The sequence below is a fragment of the Artibeus jamaicensis genome, unplaced genomic scaffold (genome assembly GCF_021234435.1).
Source record: "Artibeus jamaicensis isolate MK-2021 breed Jamaican fruit bat unplaced genomic scaffold, CSHL_Jam_final contig_477, whole genome shotgun sequence".
Taxonomy (NCBI): Eukaryota; Metazoa; Chordata; class Mammalia; order Chiroptera; family Phyllostomidae; genus Artibeus; species Artibeus jamaicensis.
In genome coordinates this window covers 3,949,570-3,969,999 of record NW_026521854.1, presented here as the reverse complement: position 1 = coordinate 3,969,999, position 20,430 = coordinate 3,949,570, and the positions used below count along the sequence as shown (strand labels likewise).

General features: G+C 42.7%; 1 protein-coding gene across 5 annotated transcripts in view; it reads left to right on the top strand.

Annotated features, from left to right (window-relative positions):
- The first annotated feature begins 10,927 nt into the window (after positions 1-10,927).
- The window catches only part of PPP3CC (protein phosphatase 3 catalytic subunit gamma), an 87,510-nt gene continuing 78,007 nt past the window's right edge, over positions 10,928-20,430 (top strand). For all 5 annotated transcript variants that reach the window (XM_053668071.1, XM_053668073.1, XM_053668070.1 and 2 more), the window contains exon 1: positions 10,928-11,225. In XM_053668071.1, coding sequence (XP_053524046.1) covers positions 11,177-11,225 — 49 coding nt within the window. In that variant the 5' untranslated portion in view covers positions 10,928-11,176. The remainder of the gene's footprint in view (positions 11,226-20,430) is intronic.

Sequence of the window (20,430 nt, the reverse complement as noted above, 5' to 3'; positions counted from 1 at the left end):
TCTTAAGTGTGGTCTTTTGTAATGATATGGGTGCAGTGAAGCCTGTTAGACACACGGTGGCAGTGGTGTCTCACTGCCTTAGAGGCTCTGTTTCACTTGAACAGCTTATATTTGGAGAGATTTTAGGAAGAACCTTAAATATCATAACACTCACTTTAAATGACTAGTTTATCTTTACAAGGCCTGTGGTTTCATTAATTGGTGTTTTCCTAAGAAGAGCTTTCCATCGCACTTCCCCCTTGTTGCAAATCCAAAATAAAAACTTGAGAAGTACATTTGGTTCTTCTGAACCACTTCTCCTGTATGTCTTACAGGCAAAAGCCCTGTTATAAGACTTTAAATTCTAATTTCTCTCTAGTCATAGGACCAGGAACTTGCCTGACACTAAAAACAAGTAGTAAGGCAAAATAATTAATGCAGTCTTACTACCACATCGATTAGAGGTTCCCCAATGCCTGTTGCTCGTTCCTTCCATGAGTAATGGGTTGAGTGGCTCATAGTGGGCTTTTTAGATCACATTAACTAACTACTCTATAAACAGCCATCTGCTGTTCAAAATGGCATTCACTCCATCCTTTGGTGCCTCCCTGCCCACACCTGTTACTGGAGTTCAGTTGTGATTGCTGTTGCCTTTGCACACCGAGTTCCTCCCAGCTGAAACTGCAACTGGTTTCCTGCTGTGATTTCAGCACCTGCCACCCAGAAAGAATGAATGAAAAGACCAGACGAAGTGCCTGTAAGTCTGCATTTGTGAACATGCTCCTCGTCCACTGCAGTAGTTCCTGTTGTGTTCTCCTGTCTTTGGTGTTGGTTTTGCTTAGGTCCTGTTACCTGGTCATTCTTTATTTAACTTGGAGAGAGGCAACTGGCCTGTATAGAACAGAGTTCAGGGAAGTAAACAGGTCATTAAGAGGATTAAAACTTTGATCTTAGCATGTCTTTGTAATACTCTTAACCAGCTAAGCCATTTAGGACATTTTTGGTGCAAGGGGAATGACCGATCATGTTACTTCCGCTCACCCTTCTGAACCGTGCAGTGATGCTGAGATCTGATTTGCACAAACTCTACTTCAAGAAATAATAAAGACACCAAATGTGGACAAGGGCTTTTGAGTTGTGTGAAAACAACATGCTTGTCTATGTTAAAGATTTTTGTACTTTCAATGATCTGGTATAATATACCTAGACTTCTGAAGAAGGATCGGTTTCAATCCCAGGAGAAGTAACTCCCTTTCATCCTTCTAGAATAAAATGAATTGTATTCCATTTCAAGTACCACAAATTGGTGGTTGGAAAAGATCCACAGGTCCTTATCAGACTTTAGCTAAATATACTTAGAGCTGCCATTCAAAATCCATGTTTCCTTCCAATGTCACAACCCCTTCTCGCCAGATGTCTATTCCAGGTTTATGTTGAAGGGAGTTGACAGGCACTGCCCTTCCTGTATGACAGCAATCTTTGACCCTGGCCGTGGGTGGGAGTCTGAGGCCGTAGCATCAATCATAGTTAAGGAATAACCCAAAGTGTCCTCACTCTGGCAATCATAAGCCAAGAAGTGGTTCTTCCACCAGGCTCTGGGTTCCGCCCCCTACCCCCAGCCGTGGTTTGCTTATAGATCTTTGGAACATGAAGGTTGCCCAAGAATAAACTTAGGCAATAATTCACAGTTTTTTGCTAAAATAAGTACACATGTAATAGAAAGCCACCAGGAAGTTCCTAGTGGAGGCCCCCACAAATCTTTTGATGAAATAATTCTAAATGTAAATGTGCTCGTAAACTATGTATCATTCTGTATTCGGTACTTTTGTTTCTGGGAGAACACATTTATTTAACATGTCAGGTGGAGTATTAATGGTCTCTCTTAGTGTATATGGGTGGTAGGGAGACAACCAGGGGGGCTTCTGCCCGGGAGTAAGAGGCTTCTCTGGCTCCAGTCTGGGGTATGGGAGCAGGCTGAGGAGACAGGAGGTGTGTAATGGGGTAGCTCTGCACACGCCCTTGGAACTACAGTCCAGGCTCACCCAGCCACCGAAGCAAGAATCAAAGCAGGTACAACCCTGGGGTTGGGAGAGGCAGAACATGAAGGCACCTGGTGCACCAACATCCACAGCCCACATTTAGTGAGGCCAGGTCTGGCCCACCTGCCCAGACCCTCCTGTCCAATCACCCCTGCGTCCATCCCTGTAGCAGAGGTCTTACAGTAGTGGTTCCCAGCACTGGCCACCATCACATGGCCATCTGAGGTCAGTTCCAGTCCCTGTGGGCCCTACACTGCTCTACAGTTGTGTTGATATAGGACAGGAAGGAACCAGAGCTGTTGGGTACCTGGATGCAGCTGTTGCCCAGGTAAGCTACAGGATGTTCCCACTGGAGGCCACAACTACACCCATGAGGGAGGTGAACTGCCCATCGCCCTCGCCATGGAAGCCAAACATGAAGGGAAGTCTGCTGGCACTGTATGCCTTCAACGAGTGGGTATGGAAATCTGTCACTACTATCTCATTTTTGTTCACAACAACAGATTGGGGTCCAGCCATCCGTGGCCCCACATCCCCCAGTGTGGCCAACCAGCTTGTCATTGGCTGGAAGGTGAAGACATATTGCCTTGTCAACCACAGTAATATGCCCATTTAGGTCTAGGGCCACTCCCTTAGGGCCCATGAGGCCACCTGCCATAATCTTGGTCTTGAACTTGTCCTCTGGGAAAAGGATGCTGACCAAAAGGTTGACATTTTCTGTCACGACAGTGTCTCCATTGGTGTCCACTGCCATACCTGTGAAGTGCTGTGCTGCCCACGTGAGTGCCCTTGGATCCCAAAGCAGGACATGAACTGGCCCTCATTGGAGAAAACCTGGATACATTGGTTGTTGCTGTCTATTACCTCAATGAGGCTGCCGCTAGCTGCAGACGCATCTGTGAACTGGTGAATTCATCCCTCTTCCTCCCACAACTGCCAGCGTCTTCTCTCTCTAGGGTTGTCCTTCCGTTTGCCACCCACCACCCTTGCTATGCTTCAAGCTGGGGCTCCACACTGCCACCTGGTGCATGCAGTGCCTATGCCGCAGAGAGTGGACTCTAGGTAGCTGGAAGCTGAGTGCAGGGCCAGCATGCTGCTCAGCTACTTTTAAATGCATCAGAATTTAAGAATAACATCTGAGTTAAATAATTTTTTTTTTTTTTTACAAAACATGATGTTAACCTTGTGGGGCGTAAAGGAAGAAAAACAACTAATTTGATAAAGAAGACATTTCCCCTGTAAGATAAAGGATCAGGTCCTTAATTATAGATGCTGGTAAAGAAGGGGAAAAGTCTCTTTGATCTCCTGCATCCTCCCTGCATGGGAGAGCCTTTTAAGGGGCATTTTCCCTAGGATTCCAGGGGTTAACAAAGCTCATCGGAAGCCCTGTCTAGTCGTATCCGATAGACAAGGCTTTTGACAGTAAGCATGCTGCCAAATTCACACACTTTAGACATTTTGCAGTAATTCTCCAAGTAATGCAGTTCTCTCTGCCCCCTGCTTTTGAAAATCATATGAGCAGGAGAGAGATACGTTCCGATTTTTCTGTTATAGAACTGATTTGTTAAGAGTTAAATTGCTTTTTCAGTATAGATGGTTCAATCATGTATCCCAACTAAAAGCATAGATAAAATCTCAACATTAGAGCTCTCAACATTGTTTTTGTTTGGTTGTAGGGTGTGTTATATTTATTTGTGCAAATCTATTTTTCTAGTTATTCTCTACTTAGGCTTTTAGAAAACTATTTTGCATTCCTTGGTTCATACATTAAAATTTTGCTTGAAAGCTGCCTTCATCTAGCTGATAGCAATATTTTTTTTTTCATTGGAAATGTTAAGGCGGCCTTATAAACAAGTTTAAATAAAAAAGTGGTTAGAGGCCCTGGCCAAGTGGCTCAGCTGATTAGAACATCGTCCTGATGCACCAGGTTCAGGGTTCAATCCCCAGCCAGGGTCCATACACGAATCAACCAATGATTCCATAAATAAGTGGAACAACAGATCAATGTTTCTTTGCCACCCCCTTCTCAAATCAATTATTTTTTTAAAAAGAAAGTTCTTAGAAAAATGTTTAAGTTAGATGCCTTTGCAAACAAAGTTAAACAAGAATAAATGCAAACTTACTAGCCCAGGGTCTTGAGTCCAAAGGAATGGGTTTGTGTCCACTCCGCCACCGACCAGCCGTGGTAGGTCACACAACAGGTTTAACCTCTCTGTGCCTCAGTGTCTTTATTGGAGGTAGAAACGACCACTCCCACACCACCTATCTCCACAGGCGTAATAAGAACTCCCTGTGTGAGCAGGTGCTTTATAAATTAAAACTCTGTACCAGTGGTAATGAACATTTTGTTGTTTGGACTCCGTTCCTTTGAGAATCTGGAAAATATATGCTTTCCCACACATTTTTAACCCCTCCCCCTCAAAGCACTTATAAATATCCTCAAACCCTTCATTTCATTTACAGCTGGGAGCAGGGTAGGGGGAAATGATCTGAAACCCTTGCAGCTCCAGTTAAGAACCTCTGCTCCACGCAAGAGTAGGATGATACTTACTGATTGAACAAATGATCGAGTCCCAATTTGGAGACCAGTACAGCGCGACAGTGACAAGAATGAGACAGACAAAGGGCTCCCTTTAAGGCAGACAAGAAGCAACAAGTGCTATGGAGGAGTTAGCTCAGGCCAGTGAGGTAGAGAGCCGTGGGGGGTGTGACTTGTCCCACAGCTGCAGCCTCTGCCAAGGTCAAAGAAGGCCTCTCTCAGGAGAAGCTGAGGCAGCTTTGTGAAGATCTAGGAGGATAATATGCCCCAAGCAAAAGGGACAGCAAATACACAAAGATGAGCTTGCTCTGTTTGAGGCCAGTTTGTATAAATTATAGCCTTCATGGTATAAACAAGGCCGCTACGTCTGAACTGTACCGGGTATCGGGGAAGAGGTTCGAGCTGAGTTCAAAGTAGACAGTAGTCAGCCCACTTTCAGAAAAGGAGAAGACATTTTAGGGTTTTCAGCTAAAGAATGACAGATCGGATTTACGTTTGAAGTTTAGAAAGATCTGTTGTATGAAAAGTGGCCTGTAGGGGACGCAAGTTGACAGGATAAATGATGTAAGGAAAGGCGCCTCCTCCAGTACATTTTTGGTCCAAGAAACTTGCTGAGGTCTAGTGCCCTTTACCTGGAGCACCATACCTGTGGAATGCTGGAGCCTAGGTATGAACGAGGTATTAAATTTTATTCTCCTAGACTGTGCTGTATTGTGTAACCAGTAATGAGTACCACCACTTTCTCCTGCTTTGTAATGCTGCAAACAAAAGCAATAATGGGGGTGGGTGGCAGCTTTAGGGCTCCCCAGTCTTTGTCACAGTTCTTGTAGTAGTGGGTTGTAGTAGTAGGACCAAGGAAGGGATAGCACACAGTTAAGAGGCTTACACACTACTCCCCAAATGGCCTGAATATCAACCTATAATATATATCTATCAGTCAGCAGATCTTTATTAATGTTTCTTCCTTACAAATGTCTAAACAGGTTATTAATGTGATATCTGGCTCTTATTGGTAGAATAGAGCTTTTGGCCATGTTTTTGCAATTAGAACAAATATATATTTCAAAATCCGGATTTGCTCATTATTTTAGACCCTAAGATTGTGGCGGTACAGCGAGGTTCCCAGATCCTAAAAATTGGGGCTGCATGCTTTATACTGCCATCTAAACATCCTTAAACAGCATATTTCTCTTGGCCCCTCACCCCTACCCTTCACCCTCCACCTGCCCTATGCACCGTAACCTTCCAGTTCATCATACCAGCCACTGGAACAGTGAATTGAGGTGGTGTGAGTCAGGTGAGGCCCTTCCATTGACACCTTTGTCTTCTTCTGGAAAGAATGGGGTTGCTGTGGCTACAACCATCTCCTCCCTCTTCCTTCTTTCCATTAAAGTCTCTCACTTTGCGGGGGGAAAAAAGATACTGTGTGTGTGTTGGCTGGGGTGTGGGGCCCGTGCCAAGTAATTTAATAAAAATTAAAGGCGCTTACAGGGAAATGTGAGTAAAATATAGTAAACGATGCCCATATAATATATGTTACTAATAAAAATGATTTTACATAGTGCTTTTCATATACAATTAGAGATTAGGTACTATAAAATACCTTATGTTCTGTGTGGCTATTTTAAAAATGCTTATTTTACTCTAGTTTAGAAAATAGTATAAAGTTTACTTGTCTGCTGCATTTAACACAGAAGTTCAGTATTTAATGGCTTCATCAAATAGAAACTGAAGCCTAGTAGAAACTACTATTCCCTGTGCTTTTATTAAATTAAAAGCATTCATAATTATCTCAGAAGAGCTGGTCATTAATTAAGGTTTCTGAAGTGCTTAGGGAGTTTCCTAAGGAAATATACCAAGTCTCCCAAGTCCTGTTAGATGGAAACCTAGATTTGAAGAAATCAGTAGAAATGCCAGTTAAATGAGAATCTAGGTAATTTCAAATATGTAGTCAATTCTGACAACTGCAGAAAGTAAAAGAGAGAGAATCGGATTCGCCAATTAGATGACAATATGACCATCCCTGGCCAGGTGGTGGTGAGTGGTACAGCTGAGTGAGGCAGGACTCCCCAGTTGTTGCTGGACACTGCTAATAGGGCAACCAAAAACATCCCCATTACCAATAAAGCGAAGTCCTATTCATTTAAAAAATTGTTTGGGTAAGGAGCTTAATTAGAGTTTCTTCTTTTCATATTTTTACTGAGTAGCTCTAGGTGTTTCAGCGTGAGCAGATAACTCAGTCGGAAGGTCTCCAGAATGGGAAGGTCTGGCCCACCAAGGTTTCAGCTCATCACTGTGCCTCCCGCCCACCACAGTGCCTGGCGCCATTGGCACGGCACCCGGTTACTCTTTACTGAGTGAGTGAGCATACTCATGTTCCCTACTAGTCTTTTAACGTGTATGTTTGCTTGTTCGCTAACAAAATGGGCTCCCTACTGTACACGACTATGTTCTAGCTTTTTCACTTTTTATTACCCCCCGAGGCTTTTCTCATATAAAATATTCTAATCTAAAATACGGTGATTTTTCTATAGGGTATAATGTTCCTTCCAATATCATACTTTATTTAATCATTTTCCTATGCAGGTGAAATCATATACTCTTGCACAACACAGGTTTGAACTGCACGGGTCCACTCATAAACAGATTTGTTTTTTAAGAATATTCTAAATGTATTTTCTCTTAAGATTTTAATAACATTTCTTTTCTCTGGCTTATATTAGTGTAGAAATACAATCTATATATAATAAATAAAACATACAAAATATGTGTTAATCGGCTGTTTATGTGGTCGGTAAGCCTTCCAGTCAACAGAGTAGTTAAGTTTGGGGAGCCAAAAGTTATACAAGAATTTTCGCCTGCATGAAGTCAGTGCCTTTTTCTCTGTGTTGTTCAATGGTCAGCTGTAGTATGTACTATTTTGTGTCTTGTGTTTTTGTCCACCATAATGTTTTTGAGAGTCATCCATATTGTTACATGTATCAGTAGTTATTTCTCTTTTATTAGCTGAGCAGTATTCCATTATATAATGACTGTTGTTGAGTAAAGTACCTAAGAGTAGAATTACCTGGTCAGAGAGTAGGTATCTATTGAACTTTATAAGAAACTTCCAGCCCTAGCCAGGTGGCGCAGTTGGTTAGAACGGCATCCTGATACACCACGGTTGCAGGTTTGATCTGTAGTCACAGCACATACAAGAAGCAACCAATGAATGCATAAATAAGTGGAACAATAAATTGATGTTTCTCTCTCTCTCTCCCCTCCTCCTCTCTCTAAAATCAATAAGTTAAAAAAACCCTTTCAAACATTTTCCCAAAGTAGTTGTAGCATTTTACTCATAAGCCACGCAAGAGAGTTCCAGGAGAGTCCCTCCTGGCCAACATGTGGTACTGAGTCTTTAATTTTAGCTCTTCCACTAGGCTTGTGCAGTGGTAACTCAGTATGGTTTATTCTGCATTTTTCTGATGACTAATGATGTTGAGAATCTTTTCATCAGAGATATATATTTTTTGATTGATACTGCCAAATCAGTTTCCAGAAAAGTTAGCTAGTTTACAATTCTACTGACAGTGTTACTTTTTAAAAGATTTTATTCATTTATCTTTAGAGGGGAAGGGAAGGAGAGAGGGAGAGAAATATCAATGTATGGTTGCCTCTCGTGCATCCCCTGCTGGGAACTGGCCTGCAACCCAGGCATGTGTCCCGACTGGCGATTGAACCATGGTTGTTTGGTTTGCAGGCCCGTGCTCAATCCACTGAGCTACACCACCCGGGGCCAACAGCATTACTTTTAAAAATGTTCTCCACCCTGGCTGGTGTAGCTCAGTGGATTGAGCAAGGGCCTGTGAACCAAAGGGTCGCTGGTTCGATTCCCAGTCAGGTCACATGCCTGCCCAGGCCAGGTCCCCAGTGGGGAGTTGCTTGAGAGGCAACCACACATTGATGTTTCTCTTCCTATCTCCCTCCCTTCCCCCTGTCTAAAAATAAATAAATAAAAATCTTAAAAAAAAAAAAAAAAAAGCCCTGGCTGGTGTAGCTCAGTGGATTGAGCGCGGGCCTGCAAACCAGACATTCGCGGTTCGATTCCCAGTCAGGGCACATGCCTGGGTTGCAGGCCAGTTCCCAGCAGCGGACGCATGAAAGGCAACCATACATTGATGTTTCTCTCCCTCTCGCCTTCCCTTCCCCTCTAAAGATAAATAAATAAAAATCTTTAAAAAAAATGTTTTCCAATTTGCTATTTGAAAAATAGCGCCTTTTTCAAATTTACATTTTGGATTACTTATGAAGCTGAACATCTTAAAAATGTTTAGTGTCTTGTCTTTATTCTTTTATGAATTCTTTGTTTGTGGCCTTGTCCCTACTTATATTTCAGAGCATTTTCATTGAATAGTGAAGGTCTTTACCCTAATACATGAGATGCAAATATTTTCCCAGTTTTGTGCCTTTTAATTGTGCTTATCTTTTTCAAGTAGTTAAATATAACATTCTTTTGTAATTTCTTTCATTAGTTTGAGCTTAGAAAGTCCTTACCGCAGTTCATTAGTCGGTTCTGGTTTGGTAAATGTGCACATGGCAGGAGGGGGTGTCAGAGTCTATTGGCGTCTATTAACTATTTATTTATTTCCTGTAACTTGTAAACCAGGTTCCCTTATTTTGATGTTATGCAGTGGCTCCAACTTGAAATACAAATAGTTGGTTGATTTTTCCACTACTGTTATTGAATCCATCTTCTCACATGGGTTTGCAATGTTTTTAAAAACTTTTTGTTTTTAGCTATCCCGTTTATGTTCTTTCAGATGAATTTTAGCATCTATGCTGCAGGAGACAATTTATTTTGATCTTTAGAGATCTGCTGTTTGATAGAGGTGTGGAGCTCTGGTTACTTCTTAAATGAAGAACTTCCTCAGGATATCTGAAGTCAAGACCCAATAAAGCAGAACCAAATTCTATTCAGCTCCTAATGTGGCCCTGCCTTGCTAGAGTTACTATGAAGGGCCTGGGTTTAAACTCCGAGGCAGAATTCTGATTCCAGTATATATGGCCCCAGTACATAAATCTACATGAATGCAGATTCCAGCTTAACCCCCATAATCTTTTAACTAGGAGCTGTCCAAAAGATTTTTCTATGACAGAAACGTCCTATTTTACCCTGTCCCCTGGCCACACATAATTCTGGACCATGTGAAATGTGACTAGTGCACTTAAGGTACTGAAGACTTATATTTACATTTTTATTTAATCTAAAAGTCCATACCCACATACTATTTCTTATTGGCCACCACAGGAACTGTTAAAGTCTGCTTTGCCCATAATTTGCATATATTTCCCTGAATCTCTGTTTCAGTATTTCATTATTAATGCTAAAATCAAAACAATTCGACTTTGTTAGGCACTATAGTCGGTGAGGGAGGACAGTAGCAGTTAAAACACTTTCTGTTCTAGGCTTACAATTTAAGGAAAGAAAAGGTCAGTCTTGAACCTCGAGATAAGCCCGATTAAGACTTTCAGGAGGGACTTGCCCCTCGGGTTCCACAGTCGACTCGAGAGCGGGGGGACACTGCGAACAAGGGGAAGAGCAAGTTGCTTGCAGATGAGGTGACACCCAGGACTTGAGAGGGGTCCGTCCTTTCCCGGAGGAGACACTGACCATGGGCTCCCATAGAGGCCGCAGGGCCACGGCGAGGGTCTTACACAGCCCACTGGGAAACTCAGCCTCCACCCACCCCCAACTGCACTGGAACCGGGATGAAGGCAGCGGTCCTTCCTACCAGACTGACTGCTCTCAGCAGGTTTATATTAGAGGCTTAAATGGGTTGCTGGACGGGGCAGGATGAGCTGTGGGAAGGAGCGGGGTGGCGTCCATAATGACTCCTCCAGACAGCGGACAGAAGACCCAGAGGAGTGGGCGGAGGCCTGCAGTGGGGACAGAGTGGGAGAACACGGGCTCTGGGCAAGGCGACTCCAGGGTGACAGGAGGCTCGTGGCCCCGTTCGCCCCAGCCAGGCCACAAGATGGCCGCTGCTCGGCTGGGACTTGCGGTGCAGGACCTCGGGGCTGGGGTTAGGTGCCACAAGCCCGGGCAGCCGCCCGCAGCCAAGGCCTCGGCCTCAGGGAGCGCCGGCGGAGAGGGAGAGAAAACGAGCTGTCGGAGCAACAGAGGAAGGGAGCGCGCGTGCGCAAGGCGCGGCAGCACCGGCCTAGGGCAGGGGTACAGCGCGGGGTCGAGACAGCCGAGGGCCTGGGATCCCCAGCAGCACAGACGCCAGCGACCGCGGGGCTGCGCAAGGGGCCACGGAGCGGCGGCGGCGCGCGGGCCGCCGGGAAGTTGGGAGTGAGCGGTGCGGGAGCGCGCGCGCGCGCACGCGGGCCAGGCCGCGAGCAGCCGCGGCCGCCTGGGCCGCCTTCCTGAGCCTCCTTCTTACTTCTGCTCGCGACTCCGCTCCTCAGGAAGGAGCGGCCGGTGGGTCGGCGTGCGGTGCGCGCGGTTCGAGGCCGGGTTGCCGAGCTTGGGCCTGGGCGTGGCGGGCTTACGGGGACGCGGAGCGGAGACCGCCGGGGACGCTGGCGGAGGCGCACGCTGACGGTCTCTGGGAGCCGGTAGGAGGCCGAGAGGACCATGTCCGGGAGGAACCTACACCTCTCCACCACCGAGCGCGTCGTCAAAGGTGCCGATCGGGCAGGCCCTTCCTCATCGCTCAGTGGGGAAAGGGCCTTCGGCCGGGCGGCGGTTCCGGCCAGGGGGGAGCGGGCGCGGCAGGGCGGCCGGGGACCCGAGCTGCGCCGGTCGGGGAGGAGGATGCGGCCGGGGGCGTGGGAGCGAGAGGGCGGGATTCCCACGATGCTGCCCCACCGGGGCCTCGGGCGTTTTCTGCGGCACTTAGACGCGCGGCCAGCTGGACTGAGAGGTGGGGTGGGGATTTCTCCTCCATCATCCCCAAAGGGCCTGATCCCATCTTTTTACAAAGAAACCATACCTCCTTTTTAGCTTCTTGCCCCGGGGAAGCCGGCTAGGGGGCGTGGGGAGGGAGTCTTCCTAGTCGGAGCCTTCTGCCGCTCCACTTCTTAGGATCCGGCCAGCCCCTCCCGCGCCCCAGGATGTACACCTCGTACCTCGTGGCCCACTTTCTCCAGATCGTCACAAGTCACTGCTGTTATTTAAAAAAATGAGATGGTGAAATGAATACAAATAAACCCATTGCATGGTGTTTGAAAGGGACTGACATCTCCCGGCGCGATGTTGGTGTTTAATTTCGCTTTTGACCATAGAGACTCGGAGAAGGATGTTTTCCGATTCAGATGTGCGACTTAAACGGCAGCTCGCCTTCTGATACTAGCAGGGTTGTACCTGGTACGTTTCTGCCCTGAAACTAAAAAGGCCGGTTTAGCATACCCACTAACTGACGTGCTGCTTTCGTTCAGCCCCTACACAGCGCAGCTCCTCTGAGTTGGAACGATCCATTTGAAAACGCTCTTCGTAAGCTGGTCGTTACCTGGACCAGCTGGGTTAGTGGCTGCTGGACGAAGGAAGTGGGGGAAAACTGTTAAAATGCTTTCATCTTTTCATTTTTATAAGTAGGAAGAGAAAGTAATCTAAGATTAGAGACAATACAACATTTTTAAAGTGGAAAAACCTATGGAATGGTAAACGAAGGGGGAGAATTTTAGCATTGAAGTAGGTATTTTTTCCTCTAAACACATTGAGTCATAAATATTGCTTGTCTACAGTATGTAATTTTAACCTGTAACTTACATTCCCCCCTAAAAAGTCAGCATTTTAAGTATTGATCCTAAATGTTGATTTTCTACACTATAATATTTAGTAAACATAATGGCATTTTTGAGATTATGTACTCAGCATTTGTCTGGCATCGTTCCGGATCTTAAGTGAATTGTTCCTGTAACTGACAGCCCCTTTAGCTGCTAAATTACTTTGGCCATTTTGATGTCAGTTTCTTATAATATGTAACTCATAAAGAGTATATAGCTGTCTCTTAACATCAGACTATACTATGCATAACCTTTTTTGATAAGTCAAGGTCATCATTATAAGCATTAATCTCCACCTGAGCTGTTACTGTGCCGTGACCGGCATCCTGCTCTCCAAGGGGGCTGACAGTTTCCTCCCGCAGTGAAGAGACTCCTCAGGCCCACACCAGTTCAATGCAGTTGTCTGTTTTCAATTTATCTCCTCCAGTCCTGTTTTCTGTCCAGATATGCTCTTCTAATCTGCCACTTCTAAACTGAAGTGAGCAGGAAACTAGATAAATCAGAACTGTATCAAGTCAGAATAAATGGGATGTGAGTGAAGCTTAGTGGCAGACCTCAAACCTTCGTGAATCTCCAATTCTGATGGCCATAGTAGCATGGAATTTCCATCATAACATGTCACGAGGCATGAAGGAGATTTTGAAATGAACTTTCAGACCCTTAAGTATAGAGGTAAAGTGAAAGGAAATGCTGTTAAAGTGCAGTTGCTGGCTTGTTGCTCAGCTTGCTCACAGTTAAATGAATGCCTTCATAGTCTGTATGATTCAAATTTGTTTTTTGGTGAAGATAAATTACTACATGTTGTATACTTTATAAGATTACTTTTATTTATTTTTATTTTTAGAAATGTGACTCCTGCCTTCACTCTGCTTGTGCTTAAAGATTGTCTTTACTTTTAGAGAGAAGGGAGGAGAGGAAGAAAGGGAGAGAAACACCAGTGTGTGAGACAAATGAGATCTGTTGCCTCTTGCACGCCCCCAACTAGGGGGACCTGGTTGATAACCCAGGCTCATGCGCTGACTGGTAATCAAACCAGGGACTTTTCCATTTGGAGTCTGTCAGTCAATCCACCAATCTGCACCAGCCAGGGCTAAAAGAGTACTTTTAAATAAATGAAACATAAATGGGCCCTTGGAATGTGTGGCTTTAACGTGTTTATAAAAGCTTTAGCATAAGAACTTGACCACAGCAGTTTTGGCTTCTTGGTGATTTATGTTGCCTTTTTTATGGATTTTCCAGAGTTTGAAATACTTGAAGTTTGCTCTAAGAAAGTAAGAACCCATTGTATTACACAGGGCACTAAACCCTGATCTGATGTTATCTTGTCTGGCAAGAGTAGTCTGCACTTTTTCACAGCTGGAGATCTTTGTCTGAGGTGACACCACAGGCCAGTTGTTGGGTTCTGTCATTTCCTGTTAACTTTAAGGTCTACTTAATTATTTTGTTTGAGCAACTCTTAGGAAAGAGTGAGTGGGTGGGGAGTGATTTGTATTGTGTGCTTTAAACAGCAACTTTCCTAGAATGAAGGACCAGTGGTCAGAAAAACTCAGTTTCACTGCTGCTCTGGAGCTTACTTGTGACTGCCTTAAAAAAAAAACAAAAAACTTGCCTTGCCCTGGTTGCTGTAGCTCAGTGGATTGAGTGTGGGCCTGGGAACCAAAAGATTGAGGTTCGATTCCCAGTCAGGGTACATAACCTGGGTTGCAGGCCAGTTCCCATCAGGGGACCCACGAGAGGCAACCATACATTGATATGTCTCTCCTCTGCTTCCCTTCCCCTCTAAAGATAAATAAATAAAATCTTTTAAAAAAATTCAAAAACTCTTAAAAATAAAAATGAAAAAAACCTTGTCTTTTTACTTAAACTTTCTTTTGCTTCAATAATCTCATCTGCAAAATAGGGTTAATAATATTTTCTTTATCAGGCACCTCAGCCATGTAAATAGCAACAGATGTAAAAAGCTTTAGACAAGGTAGTATTATGAAACATGATAGTTTGATGATAGATCACTTACTATACAAGTGGTTAGTAGAGAAATTACTAGCATTTGAAAAATACTATAAGTAGAACATATGTGAAATTGTAACGTAAGTTAGAAAACTGTTCCCAACTCGGGAGATACCTTCTCTTCACTATAACGAAGATCTGGTGGAATCCCACCGAGTCGGTCCATACAGTTCTGTCTGGTACCTCCCTGGCATCTGATTTCTTCCCTAGCAGTTGAAGATGCATATTTTATGTTTAAAGATATAACAGTTCTTATGATTTCACTCATTCACAAAATGTTTGTAGAAAACCATCTGCAGTGTATGCCAATAGGTAGGTGCTCGTTTATTCCTTGTTTTAAAAGTAGCATTTCTGTGAGCCTCTGGAACAGTCCATGTGCACTGAGGCGTCACTACTGGCATCTGGAGTAGAAAACTAGAAACCTAATAATTAACTGTGAAAATCTTTTAGCTTGATCTTTCTTATTTTCTGGTTTCCAAGTTTATTTTCCTTTTGAAGGACTTTATTTTCTCTGACAGTAGTTTTTTTAAATAAACAGTTTATTCCTTTGGGCTGAATCTTTTCAGAAGCAACACAGAAGTGTCACTAGGAATTACTAGGTGACCGGTGTGGGGAACCCATTGTCTGGGTTTGTTATTTGGTGTTCAAATAGGGTTTGACAGAAGAGTCAGACTTCTTTTCAGTGAGGTGCTGATGCAGTGCTCTCATTCTTGAAATTGAAAGAGAGTGTGTATTCACAGGATGTGCTGTCAAATGTAGCGCACCTCGGAGGCTCCCAGTGCCAGGCTGCATCCTGTCCCTGGGGATGGTGGGGCTGAGGCTTTCCTAGAAGATTGTAGGAGGATTAATATGGACAGAAGTTGCTATTATCGCAAGTATACCTTGAACCTCATTTCAGCCTCTGATATCTATACCTCTTTTCCCCAGCTCTATTCCCCTCACCCTCTCTTCCATGTTATGAGAATGTATTTACCAAGGTTTAAACATTTTTTCTTTTAATTATAAGCTTAACCCTGTGAATTATACAATTGGAAAGGCAGAAAGGGAAGAAAACAAAGGTTTCATATTTGTTCCCTCCAGAAACAATGCATTTAACACTTTATTAACAAACACATACTTCCATGTGCTGGTATATTTTAAATTCAAAGGAAAGTGTATCACATTTATTAGAGCTATTATTAAGCAAATAGTTTCAATATTTAACATAAATATTATAATTTTACCTAAATTCTTTCATAATAGTTTAGTGTGAAAATGGTCTGCAAGTATTTATGTTTGTATGTTGGCTCTTTATATTTTCATTCATTTGATACAATACCAACCCAGAAGAAACATTTTCAGGTATAAATGCTCAGTGTAAACAGGTCATGCAGGGCGTGTCTGCTGAATTTGTCAACAGTATTTTTTTTAAGTTGTACTCAGTTTACTATTGTCATTAACAAGCTGCCAAGCTGTTTGAACATGAGAAATCAGTGCTATTTGAGATTTATACCTCTAAGTGGAAGTTTTAAACCTTAGAAAGGACGTTTTAACTTAAACAGTTATTTTTTTGGATAGGAATAAGATGTTCTTTCCTGCTTGTATGCTAATGGTTCTGATTGAAGACTTATTTATATCAGGCATTTGGTAATAAAGCTTTCTTCCATAAAGTAACATTATTTATCACATTTCACTATAAAGTTAAAAAACTAGATCATTTGAGAGAAGAATTCTAAGGACTCATTTCTTAAAGTGAACATAAAGAATTAATTAAAACCCTTTTCCTAAGTTTTATTAGTAATAGATGTAGAATATCTTTCCATTAAAGTGACATTTTAGGGTGAAGCCAATTTTTAGATGTGTCTGTGAGAGACTTCACTAATTCTGTTATTTATGGTCGTTTGGGGGCTTTGCTGCTAAAGAGCTAAAGGACTAATGGAAATAATGGGGTATCTTTTTTTAAAGATTTTATTTATTTATTTTTAGAGACAGGGGAAGGGAGGGAGAAAGAGAGAAACATCAACATGTGGTTGCCTTTCACATGCCCCCTACTGGGGACCTGGCCTGCAACCCAGGCATGTGCCCTGACTGGGAATCGAACTGGTGACCCTTTGGTTTGCAGCCTGTGCTCAATCCACTGAGCCACACCAGCCAGGGTTAATGGGGTATCTTTTTAATAATTATCATTTTTTGGTGAAGTTGTTAATAGAATATAACACTCCTTTAAAGTTTTCATGTTAAATTTTAGCTGCAATTTAAATTGCAAAAGTAAGGTCTAGAAATCTCAACCCAATGAAAGTGATATCTGACTTAGTTATCTTTATAATCTACCTAATTATTCAGATATATGCAGAAGAACTTTTAGTTCCCTATATTCAAATTTATTTTTTGGCAAACTGGATTTTTTATTGTAAAACCCTTTAGTTTCTTGAGTCTATATTATTAGAGGAAGGTATAACGTGGTAATTGGGATCTCTCGAGTGGGTGACAGAGAGGTGTGCTGTGTCAGCTGGCCATGGCAGTGTGTCTCTGACGATCATTGTCACATTGTTGAATGCTGACAGTTCATGATGATTTTGTGTGGAGTCTGGACAACATTAGCCCACTAGACTGAACACTGGGAGATCATCTAATACTTCATTCAAGAATTACCTATGTAATCCTTGCTAAACGTGCTTAACCTGAATGTAGTTATAGTAAACAATCAAGCAAATCCAATTTCAGACAAATCCAGTTTGTGAGACTTTCCACAAGACAACTGGCCTGAACTCTTCAAAAATGTCAAAATGATGACAAAAAAAGGTGGGAGACTGTTCTAGATGAAAGAAGATGAAAGAGAAATGACAGTCAAGTATAGTGCCACAACTTAATTGGGAAAACAAAAAGCGATCGAGGACATTTGGGGACCACTGGGAAACTTTGAATATGGAATATGTATTAGATTTATCAGTGTGAAAGTCTTGGGTGTATTGATGAGGTATTGTGGTTATAAATGGGAATGTCCTTTTTCTTAGGCAATATCTGATCAAGTATTTAGGTTGAAATGTCATGTCTGCAATCTGCTCTCAAATGGTTCAGAAAAAAGATTATGTATTTGTCAAGAGAGAAAGTAGAAGTGGCAGAATTCACCACGGTGAATATATAAAGAGAAAATTGGTGTTCATTTTACTGTCCTTTCACTTTTCTGTAGGATTTCAGTTTTTCAAACTATAAAGTTGGGGAGTGAGTACAAGTAAGAAATGCCTCAAAACAGCTGCTAGGCTTGGGAAAAGGCCACCGTCGTATTTGAGGGTTCAGTACTGTTGTAGTGAGGGAAAGCCGAAAAGAAGACTGAGTTTTAAAGTATTAAAACACATTATAGCTGAGGTAAAGTGGAAGCACCTTGTCTGGCAGAAGAAAAGATTGTTTGAGCTCCATGGTGGGGCTTGGAAAAACAGGCAGAGGTAAGGATGGAGAGGCAAAGCACACTTGCCTAACCCCCCATGGTGGGGTAGAGAAGATGGGTAAAGCAGAGGCGTCAGGAGTGGAAAGAGGTGAAATGAGGAAAAGGAGGAAAAAGAGGATAGCTGAAAACTGCTAGAGCAGTTGGCTGTGATTCCATTAAAGGGACAGCAAGATTATTTGGATGGCTGTGTGTCAAAACAACAACAAACAAACAAACAACTAAAGCTTAATCAGCTTATAGACGTAATCCAAAATGATAGAAAATTCAAATGTTACACAAATAGATACTGTGGAAAGTAAGACACTTTTTCTTTTATTGGAGAGATTGAAGTAAAAAAGGTGGTAGAGGGATAAAATAAATATTAAAAAGCACTAATAAGAAGAGGAGATAGAAAGGATTTTCTGTATTTCCCATCCCTGTTAATCACACCACTTACCCATTTGGTCACTGGCTCAGATGACAAGCCCGGGAGTCAGGCCAGACTTGTTCCTATCCCTTTCACTTCACATCCAGCTCCCAGACTCAGTTCTGTGGACTTTTGTTTTCTACATAACCTTCTGCTTCATCTCCTTGTCTCACTTCTCACTTACACTACTGCAGTAGCGTCTTGCTAGGTATGTTTAGTCTCCACACTGCCATGGTGATCTGCAGGCAATGGAAAGGATCATTCTTGTGCTTGAAATGCTTTATGAACATTCCCTGCCTATAGGATAGACTGACTTTGTGGATGCGTAGTGTCCTTTGTGCCAAACCTCTAAGCTTGTACAGTATTCCCGCTATCCACAGGGGGTATGTCCCAAGCTCTCCAGTAGATGCCTGAAACCATGGATAGTACCAAGCCCTGTATGTACTATGTTTTTAACTATTTGTACGTACCTGTGATAAAGTCTAATTTATAAATTAGGCACAGTTAAGAGATTAACAATAATTAATAATAAAATAGAGCCCTGGACAGCATGGCTTGTTCTTCTGCAAAGTGAAAGCTTGCCAGTGCGATTCCTGGTGAGAGCACATGCCTGGGTTGTGGGCCGTCTCCAGTTGGGGCATGTGTGAGAGGCAGTCTCTCTCTTTCTCCCTTCCCCTCCTGCTAAAAATTAATAAAATAAAAAAAAAATAAAATAACAATTATAATAATATACTATAATAAAAGTGAATGTGGTCTCTCTTTCCCTTGCCAGTGACTTTTACATTTTCCAGTCCAAACCCAGTACTGAGTCTGTGTAACTGTCGCTTACTTGCAGTGAGACTTGGTGTCACTTGTTTCAGGGCATCCCTTGGTGAAATCTGTCTAGCCATCATGCTTTTTGTGCAGCACAGTGCTGTCATTTGGAACACATCTTCTGTTCAATTCTTCCACTACACTTTTAATTCCTTTTTCATCTTAGCTAAGCCCTTACCATGTATTGCACCCATGATTTTGAAATTTGAGCTGCTACAGCAAAACTAGCATGAACTTTTTCCTTCACAATTTTGTGGGTAGAAGATTTGTTCTTACTGTAGATCTTAGCAACCTCAGCATACGATTTTTTTATTAGGCGGAGAATTTCACCTTTTCACTTATAGGGAGACCTATTGGCTTGTCTTTGGCATTGTCTGAATTGTCAGCATCAGCACTCTTGTACTTTGGGGTCATTATTAAGTAAATAAGGGTTAGTTGACCACAGTGGATCTCATGACCAGGATGGCTGCTAGGTGACTAATGGATGTGAGCATCTCCTCTGTGGCGGTGCTGGGCAAAGGCCGATGCACATCCCTACGGGACTGCACGGGACAACTCGAGCTTTCATCATGCTACTCAGAATGGCGCACAATTTAAAACTTAGGGATTGTTCTTGTCCAGAATTTTTCATTTAGTATTTTTGGACCATGGTTGACCACAGGTAACTGAAACCTATAAAAGTGAAAGCATAGATGATGAAGGGGAGCTGCTGTATTACTTTCTCTCCCTCATTTTCATACCCCCATTCCCAAACCTGCTTTACTATTACATATATTTCCCTGCAGTGCCTTCTTGTTTTATGTATATGAATAGCTGTACACATTACTTCTGTGTAGAATCTTCTCTCCCAGCTGGACTAGCTCCTATGTCTTTATCTTTCTTCTTAAGATTTTATGAAGGGGAAAGGGGGAGAGAGAGAGAGAGAAACATCAATGTGTGGTTGCCTCTTGCTCAACCTGGCCTGCAACCCAGGCGTGTGTTCTGACTGGCGATCAAACTGGTGACCCTTTGAGTCACAGGCTGGCGCTCAACCACTGAGCCACACCAGCCAGGGCTATATCTTTATCTTTCAAGATTTAGTCTGAGAAGCGTTTTCTCTTTGACTAGGAGGCTATATGGAATAGTGGCTTTAGAACATGGTCTTCAAAGTTAGACATATATCTAACTTTGATTCCAATTCTGCCTTTTTAGTAGCTGCATGACCCTCGGACAAATCACTTAACCTTTTTTTAAACCTCAGTTTCCTTACTGGGGAAGAGGGATAATACAACCTAATTTACAGTGTAGTTGTAAGGATTAAATAAACTCCACAAAGCAGCATGGCAGGCACAAGATATTTAAGTGTTAAATATTTTTATGTCTAGTCGCACTAAACTATTCTCTTCAAGGACAGGAACTGTGTGTTCTTCCCTTTTTTTAAAAAATAATCTCCTGAGGATATGTTTTTTTAATA